The sequence below is a fragment of the Amblyomma maculatum genome, chromosome 3, assembly GCF_055883805.1.
Source record: "Amblyomma maculatum isolate TAMU_Amacu chromosome 3, ASM5588380v1, whole genome shotgun sequence".
In the NCBI taxonomy this organism is placed as follows: domain Eukaryota; kingdom Metazoa; phylum Arthropoda; class Arachnida; order Ixodida; family Ixodidae; genus Amblyomma; species Amblyomma maculatum.
Window position 1 is genome coordinate 30,627,068 of NC_139346.1, and position 24,463 is coordinate 30,651,530.

Here is a 24,463-nt window from a genome sequence, read left to right on the forward strand (position 1 = left end):
AAACAACAAATACAGTTTTCAAGGTTTTGCGGCAATATGTATGTTTTGTGCGTTCAATAAACTAGTTGGAGATGGCACTTCACGCCATCATCTTCACTGTGTTTGTCCCGTGTGATTCGCGCCTTTAAATATTAAGAATTGAGCTCTCCTGTTAGTGTTATTTCCCTTCCCACTAATCCTGCCACCCTAGCAGCCCTAATAGCTGTCTGCGCATATAAGGCAAGTTTGGCCTCATGGCACGCCAAACGTGTCCTGTGTCCCATAGAATTGCAAGTTTTTTTGCGGTTGGCGCCAGCCATCCAAGAGCCACTGCCGCAGGATGTTCCATATATCATTTCTTCGGAATGTTGGGACCACTCTCGTTTCTACAAGGACTGCTTACTTGTGTCCTTTGGGGTTGATACGCACCATCGCGGGCATTACCGTGAGTTGTGTGAGTTGGCTGACCAACATACCAACTACCTTTAAAACTCTGCACGTCCCTGTGTACATGATAAGTAGACCCACTTTCCAGACCCCGCCGGGGTGGCGCAGTGGTTAAGGCGCTCGACTACTGTTCCCAAGGACGCGGGATCGAATCCCGGCCTCGGCGGCCGCTTTTCGATGGAGGCGAAAAGCAAGGCGCTCGTATGCTGTGCGATGTCAGTGCACGTTAAAGAACCCCAGGTGGTCTAAATTTCCGGAGTCCTCTACTACGGCGTCTCTCATAGCCTGAGTCGCTTTGGGACGTTTAACCCCACAAACCAACCAAACCAACCAACCACTTTCCAGCTCCTGGTGGGAAGGTTCTCGTCTTAGGGGGATACCGCCTACCGGAAGCCCATCGCAAAGTGTTGGAGCTCGGACTGAAGTTCTGTCTTCAACCAAACATTCACAAGATGATTTCTGCTGCACGAGGCATATCGAGGCCAATTCCTAGTGGCGAACACTCCAGATGTATTGTAGCATGATTTGATACCGTGATACAGTGACATATCTATATCTTAGTCCGAAATCGTTTCATTCAAAATGCTTCCAATCCTTCGCCTTCTTCACCTTCTTCAGGTACTCCTTTTGTTTTCAGGTTGTTCGATCGCTGACACTGTTCCAGTTGTGTTAACTTTTCATTACGCCTGCTGTTTTCAGCTTCAAACTCTTCGTTTCTCTTTGAAAGGCTTTGAACTTCCTTTCGAAGTTTTTTGATTGTATTTTGGTCTCACAAACACCATGGCAAGTATTGTTGTAGTTTTTTACACTTTCCTTAGTACTATTCTTAGTTGGCGCCTCAGGACTTCAAGTACCTTGCTAATATCTGTGAAGTCCTTACTCATTTGCGCTCATGTGGTGGTACACCTACCACAAACACTTAAAGTCATGCACTCTCAGGAGCAAAATAGAATCGGTCCTATTTTCGGCAGCAGTGCACAACTGCCACTTCTTGCTTTATACATTAAAATATTTTGGTCACCCGCAGAAAGTTCAAGCTTTAGGTGTTGCTCGAATGTGCAATGCTGCCGAACTGCAGATCACCATTCCGGCACTGGACAATAATCGCGTTGATCGACGGTTCTATGTCAGCAAAGCGTTTGCAATGGAGGAGAGTCAGTGCCCTCGCATTATTAATGATCAAAAATGTTACGTAGCCGAAATGTAGCCGCATGACATCATTCCAGTGCCTTCTGCAGCTAGAACAAGATGTATCACCTTACTTTACTACAGAATCAGTGGCTATCAAACCTGAGGCATCAAGTGCCTATAATACACGTCAACTTCACCATGTTCTTTTCGCGGTCGCCTCAATGGATAGAAAACGTGGCGCGTGACGTTTGCCATTTACAGCAATGGATGCATAACCTTTGTGTCATGAAACTCTATTTGTCATCGTCGTATCATGTTTGTGCATACCATATTTCTCACTACACAACGTCAGCAAATCAGATTTCCAGTAGGCAGTTCATTTCGCCTAATCTCTAATTCAAGCAAAAGGGTTTTCCTCTATATCATTTTTACTTTCCTTTTTCCTCCTCCACTATTTATATTTACCATTCAGTCATCATGAACGGCTCTGCTAAAATATCGTTTTCAAGGCCCCGTCATTTTTATGTCATCGCAAAAAGCCATATCAGAAGATCACAATTTCGCGCCGCAAATTTGAAACAAGTGATTATACTGAGAATCATTCAGAGAAGCAATATGGCGCCGAACGACGGTCATGCGAGTCTAGAATACTGCACCAGAACGACTGCTTACGCCATATGCCAAATTACCTTTGCCAGTCGTTCGCTTTTGTTTCTTTAAAGCACACGTTGGCTCATCTTGTAATTGTAGGCCTAACTTTTCGGCATGCATAAAATTGAGGTTACTCAAAACAAAAAAGAAGTCAACTTTGAGGTAGTTATTTGTACACTCCTTGCTCTAAGATACTTCTTTCACTAAGATGACAGTGGTTACAGTGCAGGACTAAAACAATTCCGCTGAAGGGTTTTTCATTTAACCTAGACATGCACAAGAATTCCCATTGCTCATTCACGCCATGTAATACTATCCACCAGGCATGTTATCTGTGACATAATTTCTTGGTCGGAAGCCACTGACAAACGAGGTTTGCTACTCATCCGTATAACAATGTGCTTACAGAACATCCAAACATCAAATGACGTTAACTATCAGGACAACCTACCCCCACCTTACTCAGGTGCATAGCTCAAGATGCATCGTAAATTCACCGTTAAACGAGTAAGTAGCATGCCCCAGTTTGTTGTTGACCTTTGGAAAATGCGATACGCGCAAAGAAAAAAAAACTAGCGAGCCACTGCTTAGATATACCTGCGACTACGATATTATGCCTCTTTGTTGGGTGTGCAAGGCAAGAAGCAAGTGGGTAAGAGGAAAAGAATATGTTTCTTATCTGAAAGACAAGAGCTATCTTTGAGGGGACGTTTACGAGGCGTAATTACTGCTCGCGCTTCCTTAATTGCTGGCTTATCAGGACCAGGGATTCACTATCTGCTTGGCGCTCAAGATTTCCCACCAGAAAGCAGTCCGGATAGCGTGCTTTGCAGCAAGTGAACGTCAAGAAAGTTTCGTGGCGTCAGGTACCACTGGGACATTATAGCGTGCTTTGCAGCAAGTGAACGTCAAGAAAGTTTCGTGGCGTCAGGTACCACTGGGACATTCATTCAATTCTTTTTGTGTGGGCAGCGCTTCAAATGGTAAGTGTCCTGCACGCAGTCACGGCTTATCGACGAATACCTAATATAACTCAGCAGCTGGTAATATGAATCGTAAATGCTTGATAGAAAACACGACGCAGGTCGGGCACGTGGCACAAAACAGGTTGCACCCCACTTATTGCATGACCGCTATATTTTTATTCCAAGGGCGGAAGGGGTGGGGGCAGTGCGACCGAAATCGCAGTGAGAGTTTTGTAAAGACTACCATGCTTGTCTCTGTCCACGTCCGGAAAGCACTCCGAAGAGCATTTTTGTCCACTTGTTCGTGAGAACGTGGGCATTTTCAAGATTCGCTAACGACGTTTTGTAGCGTGAATCTACACTATGCTGGTCAGAGACGAGGTTCGCGTGACTGTGTGCCGCGCGTTATGCGCATGCGCGAGAGCCGCCAAATTTGAAGCGACCAACCAGAAGTCTCATGCCCAATCACCATTGAATTGATACTTCAAAATAACTTATTAACTTTGTCTTCCACTAGGGAATCGAATCGCCATCCCCTGGATCCCCAGCACAGCGCTTTACCACTGCGCCACGCCCCGGATCGTGAAACTTTTCATATTTCCCCTTTTCTACAGTGACAATAATAGAGATTCCGCGAATGACAAATAAAGCTTCTTTTTTTCCTGCAGCCGAATTATAAAACGCCGGTGAACTTTACTCGTCCAATGAAATGCTGGTTGTATTCGACAAGGGGCGCGCGATGTACATCACGACAAGACAATTTCCCAGAGTGGCTGTGAGAGAGGCCCGGAAGACTGAATCTTCCCAGAACGAGAAGAGCGCTTAGCGAAAAGACGTCACCAAGAAGCTAAACGAAGTGCTATGGCCGCCACTAAACAACAGCAATATCGGCTGGAGGAAAGTGAGGAGGAGGACGAGGAGGATGAAGAAGGTGATTCCAAGACTCGTCGGTGCACTGGACACACGAGGAAACTCAGTGAAAGTGTAAACTCAGCACCAAGAATAACGGTAGTTTTACGCTACGTATATCCAGGCATAGCAGAGCTGTAAGCTACTGCCAATTTTTTTAACGTCATTTTCTGACGATAGCAAGTGTTGGAAATGAGGAGACAAGACAAAAAAGTGTAAAACTACTGCGTTAACATAGACATTCGCAGTGTCCATGCCAGATTTTGGCAGTATGATCACTGGGGAAAAAGTAGAACGCGGTCGTGGATTCTGATGCAAGCAAATGGCCGGTAATGTGACATCTGTGAATACTCAATGTCTACTAGCCAACACGCTGGCTCAGAAATCACATGCTTGTTGTTCAACAGCCTTATAGCAAAGATCAGTGCATGCAGCAGAAGAAATACGCGCTGAACTCGCGATCTTCTAACTTATGGCCTCCATTCCTCGCTCAAGAAAATGAGAATATTTCAGCAGTCGAATCTGAGCTGCCAAAGTAGTAGCAGTTTTGTACTGGGCATACATGACAAAACCATCCACATCGTGCCTTGTATGAAAAGTTTATACTCGTTTTCGTACCAAGCTTTCGCACGTTTGGTTTCTACCTGAAGTCTCAGTGCATAATGCGCCGGTGCGAATGAACTCTGATTTCAGCGATGCCGAACCGCGAATCCATGACCGGACAATCTGGACAAGCGCTTGTACCTTCCTCTAATGCCACTATGTGCCTAGCGGCGCTACACACGCAAATTCACAACGGAAATTTCGAATGTTCGACAAATCCCATGCATTCTTAGTAGGCGTCGGAAATGAGTGGTGTGAGAGCAGGTGACATTTATTGTTCACATTTTCAAGCGAGAAGGAAGCCTCAGCCATGGTATCCACCATGTTCGCGTAATCACTCTCCCGAATATTGAATTTTTTCGAAATTACAAAATATGCCCTTTTAATAACGAGGTATTTCCCAGCGGCGGCCAGCGGAAGGCGCCGGTTTTTATTGCTTATTTTTTTGGTAGATGGCGCCCGGAAATGTTTGCTATCTGAGGCTCTTTAAAGGTCAAGTGCAAATAAATATTACTTTTCGCTTCAAAAGCTGTTAATGTGACCGATTTGTTCTAAACTAATCGTAACTAGGTTTTATGCTTGTTGGGAATTGTTTGTTGCCACAAACGTTTTCAGAGCATGTGCACTTGACGTCTTGTCGGGAAGTTGAACACCTTACCCGGTATGACGTAGAAAAAGACATTCAAGAACCGTACTCAAACCGAGCCCCCTGTGTCTGAACCAATTTCGGGCAGCGTATAGAGTAAAACGCTGGAGGCTGAATTCCATGGCTTTGGAGTCGTAGGTTGGTTTCAATGTTTAAGCTTTCATAATTTCCGCCACGATTACTGCGCGGGAACACTGTGCAGTGCAGCCATCTGGAAACGAATGCGCACCGGGTGCAAGAACGCCGGCGTCGTATGCAATTTTAAGCTATGATACTTAGGGCAAACAATCTGTAATCCAAACTGGCGGTTGGTGTTCGGTTGCAGTGACGTAAATTTATTGAGTACCAGTTGACGTCCCTCAGAATTCTAAAATGAGGTTTCTGAAGCTCCAAAACAAGCCGAAAAGCCACAACTGCAGATGTTACAAAGCACCCGCGGGTCCGATTGTACTCCTTTCTGCGTTATTTCCGGATGTTAGTAACGGCCGCCGTTTTGCTCAGTCTCAGTTCAAAAACAACTGTTTCTTCCAGCAATTCGTCAATCACGCATTTGAATAGGCACACATTCAAGTCTGCGGTGTTTAGTAACTGCAGTATAGTGCTTCAGTGTTTATTGCGGGCTGATTAAATGTGAGGTCTAGATAAAAATGGCCGCCGCGAAGGCACCATGGCTGACTCGAGACGCCTTTGCTGGCAGTCGGGGAAGTAAGGGCCAGAGTAGGTTGGGTCGGCAGGGGAATTTACAGACGGATGTTTAGTTGTTCTCAGCATGAATGCATATGGGCAGAGTGCACATGAAGCAAAATTGTTGAGAGGAAATTCGATTTAGTTATATCCCACCCAACTTTCCAATTTTCCATGAAGACCACCCCCGGAAAAAGGATACGGTAGCCGAGGATCTACGAGGGCCCTTCACCATGACTGACGACGAAAAACAAGATAAAACAAAGTGAGTAGAAGGGCGTTTGCCTAGCTCTACTAACATGCACTTAAGTGAAAGATTTCAAGTTTCTATCCATCCTTGCATCGTGTGGTAATCTATTAACCATAGTAGAGGTTTGTTGTGAATGCTACAGAAAAAAAAAGTAAGTGGACCTTTGAGTTCCGCCGTAAAATATGAGGTGATGATAGTATACAGTCTTCTCTAGTTACAGACCCACTCATTGAGTAAAAAAAAGGACAGGAAGGTGAATGCACAATATGAAAAAGAACTGAACAAGGGTTGAGGGGGAGCCTAATAAACCACGCTTGAAGGAGCGGAAACAACGGGTCGTTTCAACGTGCTGCGCATCCACTAGATGTACCGGTTAAGTTTAAAAGTTACAGAAATATTTCGTTGTACTCACCTAAACATTAAACAAGAACGAATAAGAGGTAATATTTTTGACAGCAGATTACTGAGAAATGATTTGTATGCTTGATGCAAACATGGCAGGCAGGTACTCACCATTCGAAATAGCATTGCGGTTTTTATAAGCCTGGAATAGATTTCTGGACTCTTCTGGGGTGTATAACCACGTTTTCATGGCTCGCCAACCTGCCAGTCTTGTGCCATAGGCAGTATATGGGGGTTCTAGAAGAGTAGGTGCGCTTGCCTATTGAGTTGCTCTACGTCGCAGCTCTGGTATAATAGAGCGTTCCACGATAGCCGCGGTGCTGTAAGGCAGGGCTGGCAGGTACTCATTGTCCGCCTGCACGCAAGGTTATTGCAAACGTTCGTGCTTGGAATGCAATTTACTTTTCCAGGTCTCGATCGAATGCACCCATTGCATGAAAGCGTAGTTTGTCTATTCAATGTTTCACTACAGTCGAAGCCCAATTTTGCACCGCCGTTCTTGCAGTGACCCGAGTTTTGAGAATAAGGTTTAGCCTGCAAACTTTTGCAGATATTATTTATTACAAGTATGTATGATAAAATTGGCGGCGGGAACATAAGCAATAGCGCAGGACGATAAGGTAGTTTACTGAAAGATATGACGTCACCCTAAGTTGCACGAATAACAATTAAAGAGTGGACATGCGTTCAAGTGATGTGATGACACTCGATTGTAGATGATTTTACTGGTAGTTGGAAAGTGATCTTCGCGTACGATGCTCACAGCCACTGGTGTGATGAATTTCTCGAATCGCCTGTTCTTCAGTTTGCATTGCTTCCGAATGGTTTAGGAAATTATTGAATCAGTGTTACCTGAATTATAATATGTCTTTTCTCCACACAAGTAACTGATAACTGGTAATCAATTACGAAAAAAAAATTAATTGCTTCAAACGCTGGCTTTGAAAAAATAATCAGTTGATTGAAATTACGCAAATGTAATTGATTACAAGCAATCAATTAGGGGCACCTTATAGCTTCAGGAAAGCTTACATGCGACTAAGCTCAAGTAAGCGAATACACGAAACCGTAAGCACGGCTAGTCAACATAAATTTATCCCCTCTGGGGCGCATAGAGACCCGCCTGGCACTTTCCACAGACCGTGCGTGAACTGCTTGGATTCGGTCACTGCGTGCCCCTGAACTCTGGTATTAGTCCTACGCTGGTGCTTGCTTTATGCGCGCAGTTGAACTGGTTAATGAGGCGCGTAATTCTGGAGAATATATAAAGCCATGAACTTAAAACGGGCATATCAAGCTATTGTAGAGGCTGCAGAAACGTTCTAATCCCACCGCAGTAAGTTCTTCGGTATTAATTTGTAGCTATATGTATCCGTTAAGACACGCTGACCTCGTCGGCATGCTGCTCGACTGTCTTGCCTTTACCTGTGTGTGAGAAACTGTCGGGCAGACACTATCTGAGCTGTGGTGTTTGACACATTTAGAACGCGTTGACAGCTCAAGAACTTGGTGCATTGAATGGTCTAAATGTTTAAGTCAGCTGATTACTAACTATAAAGATGTTCCTAATCTGATATGTTGTTGCTTCATTTTGGCATTGAATGGCTGCTTTTAATGAGGTAGAAAAACGTTTTAAGTAAAGCAGCTGTGGTTTTGTGTACATCCTGCCTTTTATAGCTGCTTGAAGCTCAGTTTTCTCTAGCGGACATCTAAAGCCAATTCCGCAATGGATAGTTTTTCTTGCGATCATGAATGAACGCGAGTACATAGCTAATAGTGCACCATATATTTCAGCTATGAGCCTACGGAGTAGAGAGCACAGCGGGGAGGATGTTTCTTTCCTACAGTGCCCCGAATCGCCCGTGTGAATCACATCGTATGCCTGTTTCTCGGGGCTGTGAAAGGAAGCAAACATTCGAATTTTAAAGGGCTCCTGAAATGCTTCTTGCGGCGAAATTCTAATGCAAGGATTTCATAGAGGTTGTCTTTAAAAGTATTCCGGCCAAATGGGAAAGTTTGGCGTGGAGCCGATAATTTACATAAAAAAAAGCATAAGGCGATTACTCGCAACCGATTTGTGGGGCACATCCTGCCGCGCAAACCAACCCACTGGCGCGGCCGCTTATTGGGCGTCTCTAAGTTTCACGTGCGGAACGGACAGTATTGGGGCGTCATCCCGACTTGTTTTCTTCTTTTTTTCTTGAGTCGTGCGATCGGTTGAGTGGGGAGAGGAGGACATCATTTTCAGCCGCACATTCCGCTGAAAGCAACTAACGTAACAAAAATGAAACCCATAGGGCCGACGTGTCTGTGAAGCTGCGATTGCATCAAAATGTTCGGCAGCGTGACGGTCCACATGTCTTCCTGACATGTTGCCCTCTATGCATGCGGTCTTAATTATAGGGGTTAATTCCGTTGGCGTATGTTAGTATGCCTCGATTTAAAGCCAAATGAGTGCCCAGTGGAGGACGAGGAAAGGAGCCCCATAGCGTTTGGCCAAAGAATAAACCAGCCTTGCATTGCTTCCACGCGATAATCGGCCTCTGATGTTCTAAAGAAACCACCCACACGATCGATGCTTGAAGCTTCGTGACAGACTTTCAGCTTTTTATCTACCTTGACCTCAGCGCCTCTTCGCAAGCCAAACAACGAGGCATAGTGCTTCATAAAGGATGTTTCCTTTGCTTTGGAGGATTTAACGGCCCAAAGAAACTCAGGAGACGAGAGCCTTTGTAGTTGTCGGTCACGCGAATTTCCCCACCCGGGGTTTCTAATTGGGCCATAACATCGCACAGTGCTCGGGCGCCTTGCCTTTCGCGTATTACGAAAAGCGGCCAACGTAACCGGGACCCTTCACTTCAGCAGTCGAGCGCCCTAACCACTGAGTCACCACTGCGGCGAGTCATAAAAGATGTGGAAACTGGCCTCAAAACATTCCGAAACTACGTGCAAGTGAGCACGATATAACATGGCCCTACTCTCTAGTACTCAACTCGTAGACAGTGTTCCCTGTAGCAGCTGATGTTTTCACAACAGAACGTTGCAAAATATATGACAACTTTGAAAGACAACTACTGCTGAAAATCAGTGACGTGTGAAAAAAGAAACATTTGAAGCAGCAAGTGTGCTGTAGTCGGAAGCAGTTTGCGTTATGGCATTAGAAGTGGATGAAAGTTAGCACATTTTTAATCGGTTATAGTTCTCGAATTATCAGTTACGTATATGGCACTGTAATTGCACACTGTAATCACTTAAGTTTGAAATGGAGTAATTGTAGCTGGTTCCTTATTTCTTGCAACGAGTGCAACAATGCTAATCTCCACTTGGTACAGCTATGCAGTTTACATAAGCCCTGATACACGTGTAAAAGTTGAATCGGAACCTAGGCACAATCCGATGAATGACAATCGGCATACACATCAGCTCGCCCGCGAATACATAAACAGTATATCGTCGGGATACTGATTGCCAGCCAGAGTTAGCCGCCAATTTCTTTTCGCAGCATAAATGCTTGACATTCAGTTATTTATTCCTTTCTACATCATTCCATCTTCAGAAACATCTTCATCAGCTTAATATTGCGGTAATTCAAGCCGTAATATAACTGAAAGATGGCTGTCCACACCGATTGCATGCGCTCGAAAGCTGATGGCGGGATTTGTGCTAACTACCCTGCAGGCCCTTAGAGGGAGCTTTTTGCTCCGTTCTCTCTGCACCCACCGGGCAGCCCAAGGCAAGGCAACTGTAACAAAGCGCAGTATGAACCATTTCATGTTTTCATCAAAGGCATCTCCAAAAATAGAACGCTTCCGTATCGCCTCCTCAGTGTGTGTTGATTTGGTTTATCTAGCGTAAAAACTATTGGCGGCGAAATTCTGTTGAAAAGGCGACCTTTGTGACAGCCCACGCTATACTGCCTTTCGCTAGAACGTATCATCTTCGCCGATAATAACCAAGCAGTCGTACCCACGGTCTTGCAGTATATGCGGCCGCATAGATCGAAGCCGAGTTGTCGTGTGGCGACCCTCCCAACCAGAATGATTAAAAGTATTAGCAAGGCGACAATTAACACGTTCCACCTTAAATTGGTGCGAAAGACAGTTTATAGCTCATCAACATCCGATGATGCCTATAACGTCTTCTTGACTGAGTCACGAATCATACTCCCAGTCATTCCCTATTGTTACGCTAAGACATATACAATGATCTCGAAAGCCATTTATTATTAAACAATGTTTAAAAATACAAAGAGAGAAAGAGAAGCTCTTCAATAAATTTTTGAATTCTCATGGTACAAAAGATTGTAAATAAAGTTGTGATTACTCATTGTCATCTACCCAAGCGCAGCCATGCGGCTACAAAGGAAAATGGTACATATTTCTCAGAAACTCCGTAGTTAAAGAAAAAAACGTCCTGGTCCAGGGATCGAACCCGGAACCAACACCTTTCACGGGAAGTCGCTCAACCAACTGAGCTAACCAGGATCGTCAACAGAACGGAGCGTAGGTTGGCGCAACGCCGCAGTAACGCTCAGGCTTTTGAATTTCTCCACTGCGGATTCTGCATTGCTCTCAGAGTTTTTCAGACAGCAGTTTATTGATTACCTTTCTTTAAACAGTGTCAAACATTACCACTCGTTTGTGCACGCAAATTACGACTTTGTCCACTCGTTCACGTTCAAACATTTCAAATTTCTCGCCAACGAAAGTTAGGCCTACGTCACCGAAAGTCAGTACCACGTGATCTCATTTCGACGGACGTCGCTGTTACCCCTGCAAGCTATTTAGACGTCTGATTGACTTAATTAGCTTTGCATCACCCCAAGAAACCCTGCATCAAAGCACGGCCTGACCTCTCTGTAAAGGGGGTATCGCGATCACAAGTTCCGAAGTGTGTCGGGTCAGACTTTAACTTGGACTTTACCTTGATTCCCCCCCCCCCCTCCCCCGCCCTTTCTCTGGTGGAAAGATGTTACGACATATGACCTAACTAACCAAGAGCGCGCTATGCTAGACGAATAAAAAAGAGGCGCGCGGGACGAGCGCGAGGGGAGAGCGTGCAGCGCTAGCGCGAGAGGTAGAAAACGAAAGGGAATCGCCGCAGCCGATTGTGTTTTCCTGTGTGGCTTTTTCTGCGCAGGCCCATCATCCCGTAAAAACATATTATATAATTAACCCACATTTACTCATTTTTGCCCCAGAGAGATTTTCTCATCGTCTATGTAATGAAATCATTCTTTTTCTTTTAACTTGTTTTGCTCGAACTAATCGTGATGACAAATCCTGGTGACATGAAACTGTCGACATAGCCATACAATGCTTACGAATCAGATATCTGCCTCCATCAGGAATCGGACCACTACACCTCTGATCCACAGCCAAATGTGCAATCCACTGCTCCATGCCGGGCTGGTGAAATATATATCGCAATTTTCCTTTTCCATCCTGAGAACTACAGTAGCGGTCACATTGACGGTGTAGCTAAGGACAATGATAATGATAACAGTAGCGATGAAAATGACCCTGCGATGAGTGATAATGCTCATGATGGTAGTAGCGATTGATAATGATGTGTGTGATAGGTATGCCAATGACTACGGATGCCACACCTCTAAATTGGCTTTCCCCATTTCCACTCTAAGCAGACTTATGCGCAGTCCTGTAATTTCTTTCACGGGATCGGTTAGTGGGCAGCCAAACTATTTTGTTGTTTCTTTCTTCTTTTTTTAAGTGGAATACATGAGGGAACTTTGCCGGTTCAAAAGGAGTCATCGCCGAATTAAATGAAGTAGAGACCAATTTTTTTACCCGACGACTAAAATGCCGGCTTCGTTCACATCCCTGAAAATGAGTTTCCCTGAGGAGGAGTGTGCATGCTCTCCAAAATCTGCTATTTCTGTACATGTGAGTCTTCTGGACATGACTTAGGCTCATTTGCACCTACGGCGGACTATGTCCGACGCAGTGATGCCATCATTTTTCGCGATAGCGTATTGGGCTCGTTCGGCCGAAAAGCTGTCGCCCCAGAACTGAGATGACGCGTACAAAACGCGCGGGAAAACATATCTGCAAGAATAGTCACATTATTTTGTTTTAAAACTGTGACGCAACCGTTCTTTGTGCAGCGTTCAGGGTATTGTCTACCCATTATGCTTTCCAATTAACATCTCCATGCAGCAGTCAGGTTGCAGTCTAGTTCGCGATAGGGATGCGAACTAAAGGAATATGGGTCTCCAGTCATATGCCGTTAATCTTAAGTGTAAATGTCAACGCAGAAGTGAGACAGACAGCGCACTTTCCTTTCCGAAAAAAGCAACTTGAATAATGTTTACAAAATGGCGGATTGAAAAGGCGGTGCTAAAGGCACTGTTGCATCTAATCTTAAAGCGATACTTCAGTTCAGTTCAGTCGTTCAGTCGTGTCCGACTCTTCGTGACCCTATTGACAATGTCACGCCACGCTTTCCGGTCTCTCACTATCTTCCTAGCATCACATAACTTCATCTGCAGTGCCTCGAGGATGCCATCTAACCATCGCGTTCGCTGCCTACCCCTTCTCCGGCGACCCTCAACCTTTCCCAACAGCGACCGGAAAGTCCGATGTTGCAAGGAGATGTATCACATAGCAACATGGAATGTAAGATCTATGACGCAAGGTAAACTGGATATCGTCAAGCGAGAAATGGACAGATTGAACATTGATATCTTGGGTATCAGCGAGCTCAAGTGGACCGGAATGGGAGAATTTAACTCCGGCGACCATTATGTCTTTTATTGTGGGCACGAATCCAAGAGAAGGAATGGGGTCGCTCTCATAGTAAACAGAAGAATGGGCAAAGCAGTGCTAGGGTACAACCCCAAAAACGACCGAATGATTTCACTTCGGATCCAAGGTCACCCTTTCAACATAACAGTTATCCAAGTCTATGCATCGACCACTACTGCTGAAGAAGCTGACGTTGAGAGATTTTATGCGGAGCTACAATGCCTTTTAGACCGCACCCCATCATCAGACGTAGTTTTTCTCATAGGAGACTGGAATGCTAAGGTAGGGAGTGAAGAAATATCCGGAATTACAGGCAAGTTCGGTCTTGGTGAGCCAAATGAAGCTGGGCAGAGGCTAGTAGAGTTTTGTCAAGAAAACAACCTGACCATAGCGAATACTCATTTTCAACAGCACAAGAGGCGCCTGTACACATGGACTTCACCGGACGGTCTGTACAGGAATCAGATCGATTATATTATTTGCCGGCAGAGATGGAGAAGCGCTATACAAGCAGTAAAAACAAGGCCTGGGGTCGATTGTGGCACCGATCATCAGCTTCTTGTTGCCAAGATTAAGCTTCGATTGAGGAAAACGCAAACTAGAAGGCCTTTCAGGTATAATCTGGATCAAGTTCCATTAGAATATGCTGTGGAAGTGAGGAATCGATTTCAAGAATTAGATCTAGAAGACAAAGAGCCCGAAGAGATGTGGACTGATGTTCGCGATATAATACAAGAAGTTGCTACTAAGGTAGTTCCAAAGCAAAAGAAGTGCAAGAAAGCAATCTGGTTATCTGAAGAGGCTTTGCAAATAGCTGAGGAAAGGAGGATGGCAAAAGTTATGGGGGAAAGAGAAAGATACAAGGTTCTCAATGCGGATTTTCAGAAAATAGCAAGGAGAGATAAGAATGCCTTCCTGAACATACAGTGCCAAGCAGTTGAGGACAACAGCCAATTAAGGAACACAAGAGCTCTGTATAAGACAATCAAATATATCAAAGGAAGCTTCTGTGCTAAGCTGGGCGTAATAAAGGACAAACAAGGCAATGACCTTACTGAAGCCGCAGAGATAAAGAAGAGGTGGCAGGAATACACAGAAGAACTGTACAAGAAGGACCCGAATGTGCAAACCCAACATAAGACAGTTGTGATCACTGATCTCGAGCCGGGCATCCTGAAGAGTGAAGTTGAATGGGCCTTAGCCAGCCTTGCTAAGAGCAAAGCTAGCGGAATTGATGGCATTACAGCTGAGTTGCTTCAAAACCTCAACCATCACGCTGTTAACATTCTGCATACATTATGTCAGAAGATTTGGACAACCCTGCAGTGGCCACAGGATTGGAGGAGGTCAGTTTACATCCCCATTCCAAAGAAAGGCAGTGCCAAAGATTGTTCCAACTACCGCACGATCGCGCTTATTTCGCATGCTAGCAAGGTGATGTTGAAAATCCTCCAAGGTAGGCTGCAGCAGTATGTGGATCGGGAGCTTCGGGACGTGCAAGCTGGGTTTTGCAAGGGCAGACCCTTACAAAAATGTCTATGATCACTTTATGCGATGTCTTTAGACAATATGATCATAGAAGCTATCGACCATCAAAAGAAAGTCTTTAGAACACGTATGATCTATGTATGATCTCCCTTCCGACAATTGGCCACCGTGATTGAATAGAATGTATTTACATAGAACGTATTTATACCTCCTATGATTAGCCTATTGATAGCGTATATGGACACTGTAACGACTGTGTTCCGATAATTGGCCACCATTATTTTAAAGAATCATGTTCATACAAAGTATTAATACCTTGTGTTATGCTAACTATATTTCAAGTGTCCAATAATAATGTGTATTTTACTCACTATTCACATGCATGTAATATTTCGTGAAAAGTGAGAGTGGCGAAAGAAACAGATGCAAATTCATACCTTCATTTATTGCACAAACCCTTGACACAGAAACACTTGGTTTCCGACGGCAACGACATTGTGTGTTTGATGTACCAGCCATATCAAAATTTATCATGGTGTCACCTAGAAAAGAAATATACATGCTCAAAATTTTTCTGCCAATTTCGCACGCTTTGTGCTAGCATCACACACATCTCTCTTCACTCAGATGCCTGTTTTTCCTCAAAATATGCTAACTGGTTTCGAACCACTTTCTGTACAAACTAGTACCTGCAAAACACCCTCAGGAGATAGAGACTATTGCTGTGTTTAGTTGTATTCCTTTTGATCCTCTATATCATTCGACATTAGTTTATCACAATAGGGGCCCAGTAAACAAAGGAGTGAAATTTACACGCCAGTATGCTTGCTCATCAGATAAACTCTCTCCTCTGCCATTTGCTACATCAAGCAAATACACATGTTGAGTGGCAACGTATCAGTATGTATACATACATTTTGGTGCATGCTACCAGCAAGTGATGCCACTATGCCTGTTTGCTCCCATTTTTCCTGAGTGATGGCTATGTTTGCCATAGCAGATGACACACACACATAAGTAATTACTGAAGGAGACCAGCTACACCAAGCACCTAGGGGAATACAGGAGCGATAATAGGGAATGATGAAGTATATTATAGTTAGCCTACAATATGCAGTCACACATACTTTTTGCTACATATGCAGGTAACAAGTCTCAATAGTGTATTCCCAAAGAGTAAGAAAATAAGAAAATGCCACTCATGCCCATCTTTTCCTTTCAAGAGCTTGTCACCAAGGTAAAATCTTTATCCCATATGAAAGCAAAATTTAGAATACCTTTCTTTTATAAGAAGTCCACATGGATGCTGCTACGTCCCACTGCTACTTGTCCAGGAAGTCAGGTTGCCTTGTTGCTTGTCGGCACAGACCACGGCAACAGGGTGTCTCCAGATATGGTTGAATGAAGCAACAAGAGGACTGCATGCACATATGAGAACACTAGTCAGAACAGCAGGAAGAAAGATTTTTTGAATAATAAAGAAAAAGTCAAATGTACAAGTAAAAGAAACATAGGAGGAGTATTTCATATGGTTGCTGAGTGACAGCATGAAAAGCCCAGAATTGAAAACTCAATGCTCCACTGAGGAAAATTACATAATCATAAAATACATAAATATATAATAATCTTGGTAATCTCAGGAATAGTGGCAAGTCTTATGTAGGCACTATCTTTTGGAGATACGTGGAAAGACAAGTCAGATGGGGTGGTAAAAAATGACTGGTTTGGTTTATGTGGTTTAACATCCCAAAGCAACCCAGGCTATCAGAGATGCTGTAGGGGAGGACTTCAGAGCGTTTGGCGAGCTGGGGCTCTTTAACGTGCACTGACATCGCACAGGACATGAATGCCTTTTTGCTTCAATTTTGAGCTTACTGCTGAACTGGTCGTACTCAAAATAGGTTGGCGCTACTTTTATTTAAATTTAGACAAGGTCCTTTTGAGGATACAAGACTTGCATGTGTCCCAGACACATTCAGGGAGACACGTTGGCCCTGTACAAAGGCTTAAAACGTGGAGAGCTTGTCTCATTAAAACCCACCCGGCCCCGCATAATCACTTTTTGATACCTGATATTGCCTGCTTTGGCTCGTCAATAGTAGGCTACCGACAATAGGAGCTAAATTATTTCATCCTTAAAAAATCATGCAGCTTACTGCTGGAATATGCAGTCACACATAATTTTTGCTACATATGCAGTTAACAAGTCGTAATAGTGTATTCCCGAGAGTAAGAAATTAAGAAAGTGCCATTCATGTCCATCCTCTCCTTCAAGAGCTTGTCACCAAGGTAAAATCTTGATCACATATGAAAGTCAAATATAGGAGAAATACCTGTCTTTTATAAGAAATCCACATGGATGCTGAAGAAACCATGCAGCTACGTCCCACTGCTACTTGTCCCGGAAGTCAGGTTGCCTAGTTTTTACTTGTCGGCACAGACCACGGCAACAGGGAGTCTCCAGATATGGCTCAATGAAGCATCAAGAGGACTGTATATGCATACGAAAACACTAGTCAGAACAGTAGGAAGAAAGTTATTTCGAATAATAAAAAAAGGAAAAGTCAAATGCACAAGTAACAGAAACAAACAAGGAATACTTCATATGTTGCTGAGTAACAGCATAAAAAGAGAAGCACAGAATTAGAAATACAATGCTCCACAGAGGCAAACTACAGTAAAATGCTTGTGCACAAAATTCTCTTCTAGAGTGGAAGATTCAGTGATATATGCAAGGGGTTACGTTTATCTATTGTGCATGCATACGATACTATAGGAATACAACAAGGTTGACGACTGGGCACGTTGGTATGGGTTCATACTGCACCAGCCAAAAGATGAGACACAGCAAAGAGGAGGACAGGACAAGGCTGGACTATCAACTGAATGTTATTGATAAGAAGAAAACAACGAAGACACCTTCCGAAAAGCTCGCGCACAACCCAGCAGGTGGAATGGCAGGAAATTGGGAAGAAGATGAAGAAGAAAATTCAAAGCCAATTCCAAGTCAAGGCCTAACTAACGACTTTTCTAATTGATGAAATTCCTTACAATGAAGGCTAACAGACGCCTTAGCCACACACTTGTCCTCGGCTTTAGCAATGTAAAATGCTTCAACTTCAGTTATCGCTCATTTCAGTTCAACGAACATTTTCCGCGGTGCTATCCTGTGTCTTCAAAGTCATACTGAGCGCTTAAAAAAGCACAGTCCGCACTCTTTGTAGCATATTTTTATGTTAAGAACCACTCTTCATTATCATGTGAAGAAAAGTGGCCGTTATTTAGCTTTAAAGTGAATTGGCTGTCTAAACTAGCTTCTAACCAGATGAATCCATAGCTGTCTGCACGCTTAATTAGCTGTACAGTCATAGCCAGTCAAAGCCAGATCTTCAGCCCTACCAGGCCCTTTAGCTCCAAGAATTGCAAATGTGTGCATTTTGGTTAACCATGATCTGCTTGGAGAAAATGAAAGCCTTGTCTCCTCAGCAGGCCGTTGTGATAGGCAAGATTCTCAGGAGCTTGCACAGTAATCGAGTTCAAAACCACTGTAGTCCTTTCAAAAGTGCTGCAAAAAGTTACGCATTCTTCACTTGCAAATCAGCGCAGTGACAAATAAATGGGCTCAGATAAGATTTGAACAACCTAAAAATCTGTGACAGATTTTCTCTTCTTGGGCTCCAAGATTACCTCGGAAGGAGACTGTAGCCATGAAATTAGGAGACGCCTGCTTCTGGGAAAGAGAGCAATGGTTAGCCTTGACCGCCTAGTAAAGAACAGAGACATTAGTCTGCCAACCAAGATCCGTATAACTCGTGCTATGGTCTTTCCAGTTGTGATGTATGGATGCGAGAGTTGGACTGTGAAAAAGGCTGACCGCCGAAGAATTGACGCGTTTGAATTGTGGTGCTGGCGAAGACTCTTGAGAGTTCCTTGGACTGCCAGAAGATCAAATCAGTCGATATTGTCGACCATAAACCCTGACTGCTCATTGGAGGGCCAAATTCTAAAGTTAAAGCTCAGCTACTTTGGTCATCTGATGAGAAGAGAGGAGTTGCTGGAGAAAGATTCGATGTTGGGAAAGGTTGAGGGTCGCTGGAGAAGGGGTAGGCAGCGAACGGGATGGTTAGATGGTATCTTCGAGGCACTGCAGATGAAGTTATGTGATGTTAGGAAGATAGTGAGAGACCGGAAAGCGTGGCGTGACATGGTCCATAGGGTCACAAAGAGTCGGACACGACTGAACGACTGAACTGAATATTTCTTGAAGCTAATGGAAACAATCTTCCACGCATTTATTTCAGTCCAATGAACTTTCATTTCAGCAAACTTTTTCCTAAGGTCCCTTGAACTTTGTTCAAGTGAAACATCACTGTATGTGTACATATGCCGAGGCGGTCTAAATAAACAGTAACTGAATGTCAGCATGACCATGCACACATATGCACAGTGCAGTCAGCTATATTATGAAACCATGTTTGTCACTGAGCTATTAAAACACAGGTTTACTCAATTTTGCCTCAACTAGAAATAGTAGGTACTAATGCAATAAAACAGCTAAGTATATCTCCTGTTTTAAAGCTCTGAAGAGGCCATGAAAAATTTTCTTTGGTGCAGAATATGAGCAAGATTCACCAACATGTCAGTCTTGCGCTAAAAACACAGCAAGAATCATATAACAACACCGAGCTGGTTTCAAGCTTTGCTTTAATGAAGCCTGTTACACATCCGCCCTTTATACTCTCAAAAGAAAACAATAAATGCAAAGCATGAACCAGTAAAAATTTTACAGTTATAAAGCAAACACATGAATGCAAAAAACATCAGCATGTGATACCTACCAATTCAATGTCTCCTTTACAGGAAGGATGCTTTAGGACAGGGCACCCATGGCTGATAGAACAAACTGCCTCAACAGATTCATGACGCTGTCTGCTTCATATTCAGGCAGCCCTCCCTCGATGGCAGATGAAATCTGCTGCAAAAGCAGTGTGACAATACAATTGCATCAGCTGGACTGCAAGTATTATTGCCAAACAAGCCGTAAACGCAGTCAAAGAAAGACTTCATTAAATCCATGCTTCTCAAAACCCATAACATACCATTACATTCCCTACACTTCTAAAGAAAAGCTGTCTCAGAAAATGAATTCCTAGCAGCTCTAGATCACACGCCATAAGTTACCAGAAAACTCGATCCTATCATCTGTTTCAATTCTGACCCTTGTCAGCAATGTCAAACATTAATAAACGAAGAACGTCCATAGTTGAAATTCACTTTTCAAAATATGCTGTTTCTCTGTGAAGCTTAAAGGTTCTTAGAAATTAAACAAAACAGAAGACTAAGTTTGAAAGCTCTAATCGCTTAATTCACAGCCAATTGTTAGCTTGACCCACATAACTTGCCACGCCTCCGTTAAAAAAAAAAAAAGAAAAAGAACACTGGGCCTGTACTAAAATAATACGTACTGACCTACTAAGGATATAAATATAACTATTACTGCGTTGAAGTCTGCGAATTGTTATAAATAAAATTATATATCACCCCCCCCCCCCCCAAATCTGTGCTTACTCTAAAGGAAAGCTTAAAAACCTAATTTTACGGGGAAAGTCGTTGCTTATGGACTGTTCCAATAAAGCGGTAACCGCATGAGGCGACAACCCCTAGCGATCCGTCGCGCGACGCCGCCGCCAACGCCTGTCGCTGGTGCATACCGCACGGAGCGACGGCGCTCAGCGACAGAGGCGCGTTTTCAGCGTTGCTCTGTTACCGCCGCCTCGTCATTCGGCCAAGGGGAATGCAATCACGCTATATCCCATTTTTAACACTAAACAGCATGAAGTACGATGAAACACTGATGAAATTTCTTGTAACGCATCGTATTTTAAAGGGTCACAGCGCAGCGGTGCGTTACTATACACTACGATGCCGACTTGCATTGCAAGCAGCGACTTTCTCCTGCTCCTTTCGGAAATTAACAATATCAAGCCACGCTAACCTTTTTCTTTCTTTTATTACCCTTCCAAGCTTTTACTGAATTATCTCGATGCACTCACATATATGCACGGATCAGACGAAGTGAGCGCGTGAAGGCACCAGGTTCTTCGCCCAAACCGGACTAGGAAAACTAACTTCACACGCAATAAAATGAAAAAAAAAAATCCAGAACGGAAGTTGAGCACCCTAAAGCCCTCTGCGATTGGCTGCCTCGCGAGCTGCTTCCGGGCGACACGCGAAATTTTCTAAAAACCCAGAAACCGAGCGACGGCGACGAGCGGCAATGCTTTGGCGGCCCTCAGCCCGTCGCGCGACGGCGTCGCGCGGCATGTCGCCGCGAATTGTCGCCTCATGCGGTTAGCGCTTTAACCTCGACTTACCGGCTCCATGTGCAAATAGCTCAACGAAGAAACGCTATAAATAAAACAGATAGGTAGCGAGCGATCGCACACATCTGATGGAATTTAAAAATGACAGGTTTTATACGTCTACATAGCTTTTACGCAGTACAAGGCCTCTCTCAATATTTGAAATTTGACGGTTATGGCTGCGAGGCCCAGCGGTTGTTTACCTTTGAAGAATTAGTAATAACTCTGCAAAAAACGCCTTAAAGATCTGAACTATGTTGCAAAATGATCGGAAAGAGGCCGCGGACAATCGAGGATCACTTTTTAAAACTTAACTAGGTGATAAAAAAGCTAAACAATGAAAAATCTTCCTAGAGCATAGGTCGTGCAATATGCAGCAAAGTAAAAAATGGGTAAACGCTTGTAATGTAAAAACTGCTCACTTCTGAAACACAAAATTTTCCGCGAGTATGCGCAAAGCGTTTATAAGAAAGGAATGAAAAAGTTTGTCAACTTACATTGAAGATTTCTGGCAGAAAGAACTATTTTCCACGCTCGACGTCGCCAAACAGCCAAACGGCGCCTCTCAGTCACGGGAGCATTTGCAGATCGTCGGTGCGCAATCACGTGACACTTGAAGCTGAATCACGTGTTTAGTGGAGTTCGCTTTCTTTCTTTCTTTCTTTCTTTTTTTTTCAGTCGCGCTGCCACGCCGCGCTGCTCCATCACGTGTCTTGTGGAGTTCGCTTTCTTTTTTTTTTTCCAGTCGCGCTGTCGCGCCGCGCTGCTCAGACGAAAGGCGGGATTAGCGGAACGCCGAGCGAGTTCTGTACGTTCGCTATCTTGTGCTTTCGTTCTTTTTCTTCCGGTGGTTTTGTGGGGTGGCTGGTATTCGAGGCGACGCAGAGACTCGGAGTGGCGAGCCCACTTCAGCGATCGTGTGTTTGCTTCCTTCATTGTAATGAAAACTTGAGTTCTTACCGTATGCGGAGCCGCACATATTGTGTGCCTGCGCATGAGTTATTTGCACGCACGCGCGCTCACACACATGCAGCTTAGCAGAGGCGAAAAAGAAATAGCTCTCAAGGCTGAGAGCATCATACATTTGTGCTAAATAAACACGAAAAACTGATTGCAGATTTCGTTACTGTTACTCGGAGACAACTTTGCTCTGTGAATATTTTGTGAAACTTTAAACGCATCCTTTTTGCTGTATTGATGACATCACTGCGGTAATACCGTGAAATTGCGCTGTTATTCGGTGAACACATATGTTTTTCTTTTTTTTTCCTTTTTTTGCTTTTGCTGCTGTTCATCTCTGTAATGTCTGCAATGTTTATGCCTGTGTTTATGCCTGTAATGTGTTCCATGTAAACTAGCTTCCTGTTGAGCTGTCACCTGCTGATGTTTGCGAGGGTCCTCGGCACTCTCAAGCAATGTGCAACTGCTTTCTCGCTGAGGTGCCCCCCCCCCCCCCTCCCGTCCTCTGGATTTGAAAACAAAAAATTGATTGATTGATTGAAGGGCGCGTAAATGAAACCGTCACAGGTTTGATACCGCGCGCTGTCTACGTTGGCTAGCCTGCCCACTTCTCCTTTCATACCTCCCGCACTTCTAGGAAAAAACAAAAGAATGCGTGCGTGCGTGCGCACGGCTGTGTGCTTTGCTCGCAGGGCGGCTAGACGCCCCCCATCCTCCAGCTCGAAGCCGCGCTCTGATGGCCAAGCGCCTCCTTGCATCCTTCCCGCGCATTGGATTTGAAGGACAGCTTGCAGCCAACCTCTCGAGAGGGTGGTTGCGACTAGAACTAGCGTAACGTTCCCAATGGATCACAGCGGAAGGATGAATATGTTCAGCTACAGCTGGTCGATATTCCGTGGTTCGGGTCAAGTGCGTGTTAATTGTGCCGTAAGGGCGCTTAATTGATTTACAGAGGTCGGTGCCGCGGACCGCAGGTTGCGCGCTGATATAGTTCACGAGGCTGCATGAACGCTATGCGAAGGCTGCGAGCGAATATGCGTGTTTCTGCTGGCGCATTCTGTGCCGTTATGTGTGTTAGTTCGCCGCCCCCCCCCTCCCCAGCCGCCGCGCCTTCTCTCCGCTTCCCCTCTTCACTTACCACTAGCGCGCTTCCTTACCCTACCCTTGCCCTAAGCTCGCACCTCAACCAGACACCACCTCCAGCAAAAACATAACAAACAAAAGCAGAACCTGTAGAGCGCTCGCTCGGTTGACGCACATGTCCAAAGGCTGCTGGGTGGTGTCGGATAACCTCCGCGAGCGAAACATACGATGCGCGCGGTCAGGAACAGATGGGCTAAGATATGGCCGCTGCCTTGACGGGAGCGGCGGCGCAGAAGTGAATAAGAGAATAAGACAATCGCTAACATACTGAGCGCGGCGAGAGAAAATGTCGGCGGCGGGCGCTGATTTGTTTTCATAAGTGGTGGACAGGGGCGTATGCACAGCGGGGTGGCTCGGATGCGTCTGGGAGCACACTTCTAAACACGGTCGGGTCGATAAAGAAAAAAAAACAAATTCATTTTTTTTGATGAAAATTTGGTCCTTGCCAGGGAAATGCACCTTCCATTTTCCAGCAATTTCGGCGCGTGAGAAGGAAAGCGGAGAAGGGGGGGGGGGGGTCGTTCGGTAGCTTACTGTAAGTTTCGCCCATATAGCTTCTGAGGGATGAGCTACGTGGATCCGAGAGTCCAGTCTCAGCATCGCGTGATGTAACCCGACAACACCCGCAGCGCGCATTCTCCACTGTAAAGTCGGCGGCGCGGTGCGTTTACCTTCCATTTGTGATGTTTTTGTATTTAATTGTGCGAGCGAACTTGATAAAAGGACTCAGTGCGTCCTCAACAAGAGCGGATGCTTGACTAAGAAATGCGCGATGAAGAAAGAGCGAAATTGTAACCAGTTAAATTTTCAAAATATAACCTTATACGTTTTTATCTATAATTCATGCAAATTGATCGTATCAATTTTCCGCTTCCATTTCTTTTTTAACAGATGCTATTCATAATAAAAAATGTAATTCAAATATGAGTTGCAATGAATAGCATGCGCTCGGTCAGTTAATTCGGACTATATACTTTCGATTTGAACATTTTTTCTGAAATGCCAAATTGCTTCAATATATTTTAATAGCTGTGTATGAGTGGTATAACCAGAAATAATTTTCGAGGGCGTTATACGGC

The 24,463-nt window shown here is 44.4% G+C and overlaps 1 protein-coding gene and 1 long non-coding RNA gene across 3 annotated transcripts in view; one reads left to right on the forward strand and one right to left on the reverse strand.

Annotated features, from left to right (window-relative positions):
• Nucleotides 1-3,028: 3,028 nt before the first annotated feature.
• LOC146194444 (aminopeptidase NAALADL1-like) overlaps nucleotides 3,029-24,463 on the forward strand; it is a 99,540-nt gene continuing 78,105 nt past the window's right edge. The window contains exons 1-2 of the mRNA XM_084597412.1: nucleotides 3,029-3,191; nucleotides 6,196-6,280. Of these exons, the coding sequence (XP_084453538.1) occupies nucleotides 6,249-6,280 (32 nt within the window). The 5' untranslated portion in view covers nucleotides 3,029-3,191; nucleotides 6,196-6,248. The remainder of the gene's footprint in view (nucleotides 3,192-6,195; nucleotides 6,281-24,463) is intronic.
• LOC146194445 (uncharacterized) lies at nucleotides 15,344-21,849 on the reverse strand. 2 transcript variants are annotated; one of them, XR_014705449.1, is made up of 5 exons: nucleotides 21,779-21,849; nucleotides 19,758-19,894; nucleotides 17,253-17,410; nucleotides 16,197-16,337; nucleotides 15,344-15,461 (listed from the first exon to the last, which is right to left on the reverse strand). It is a non-coding gene; the product is annotated as an uncharacterized LOC146194445 (long non-coding RNA). The 2 variants fall into 2 exon arrangements; XR_014705450.1 differs by having other exon boundaries at nucleotides 19,758-19,891; nucleotides 21,779-21,842.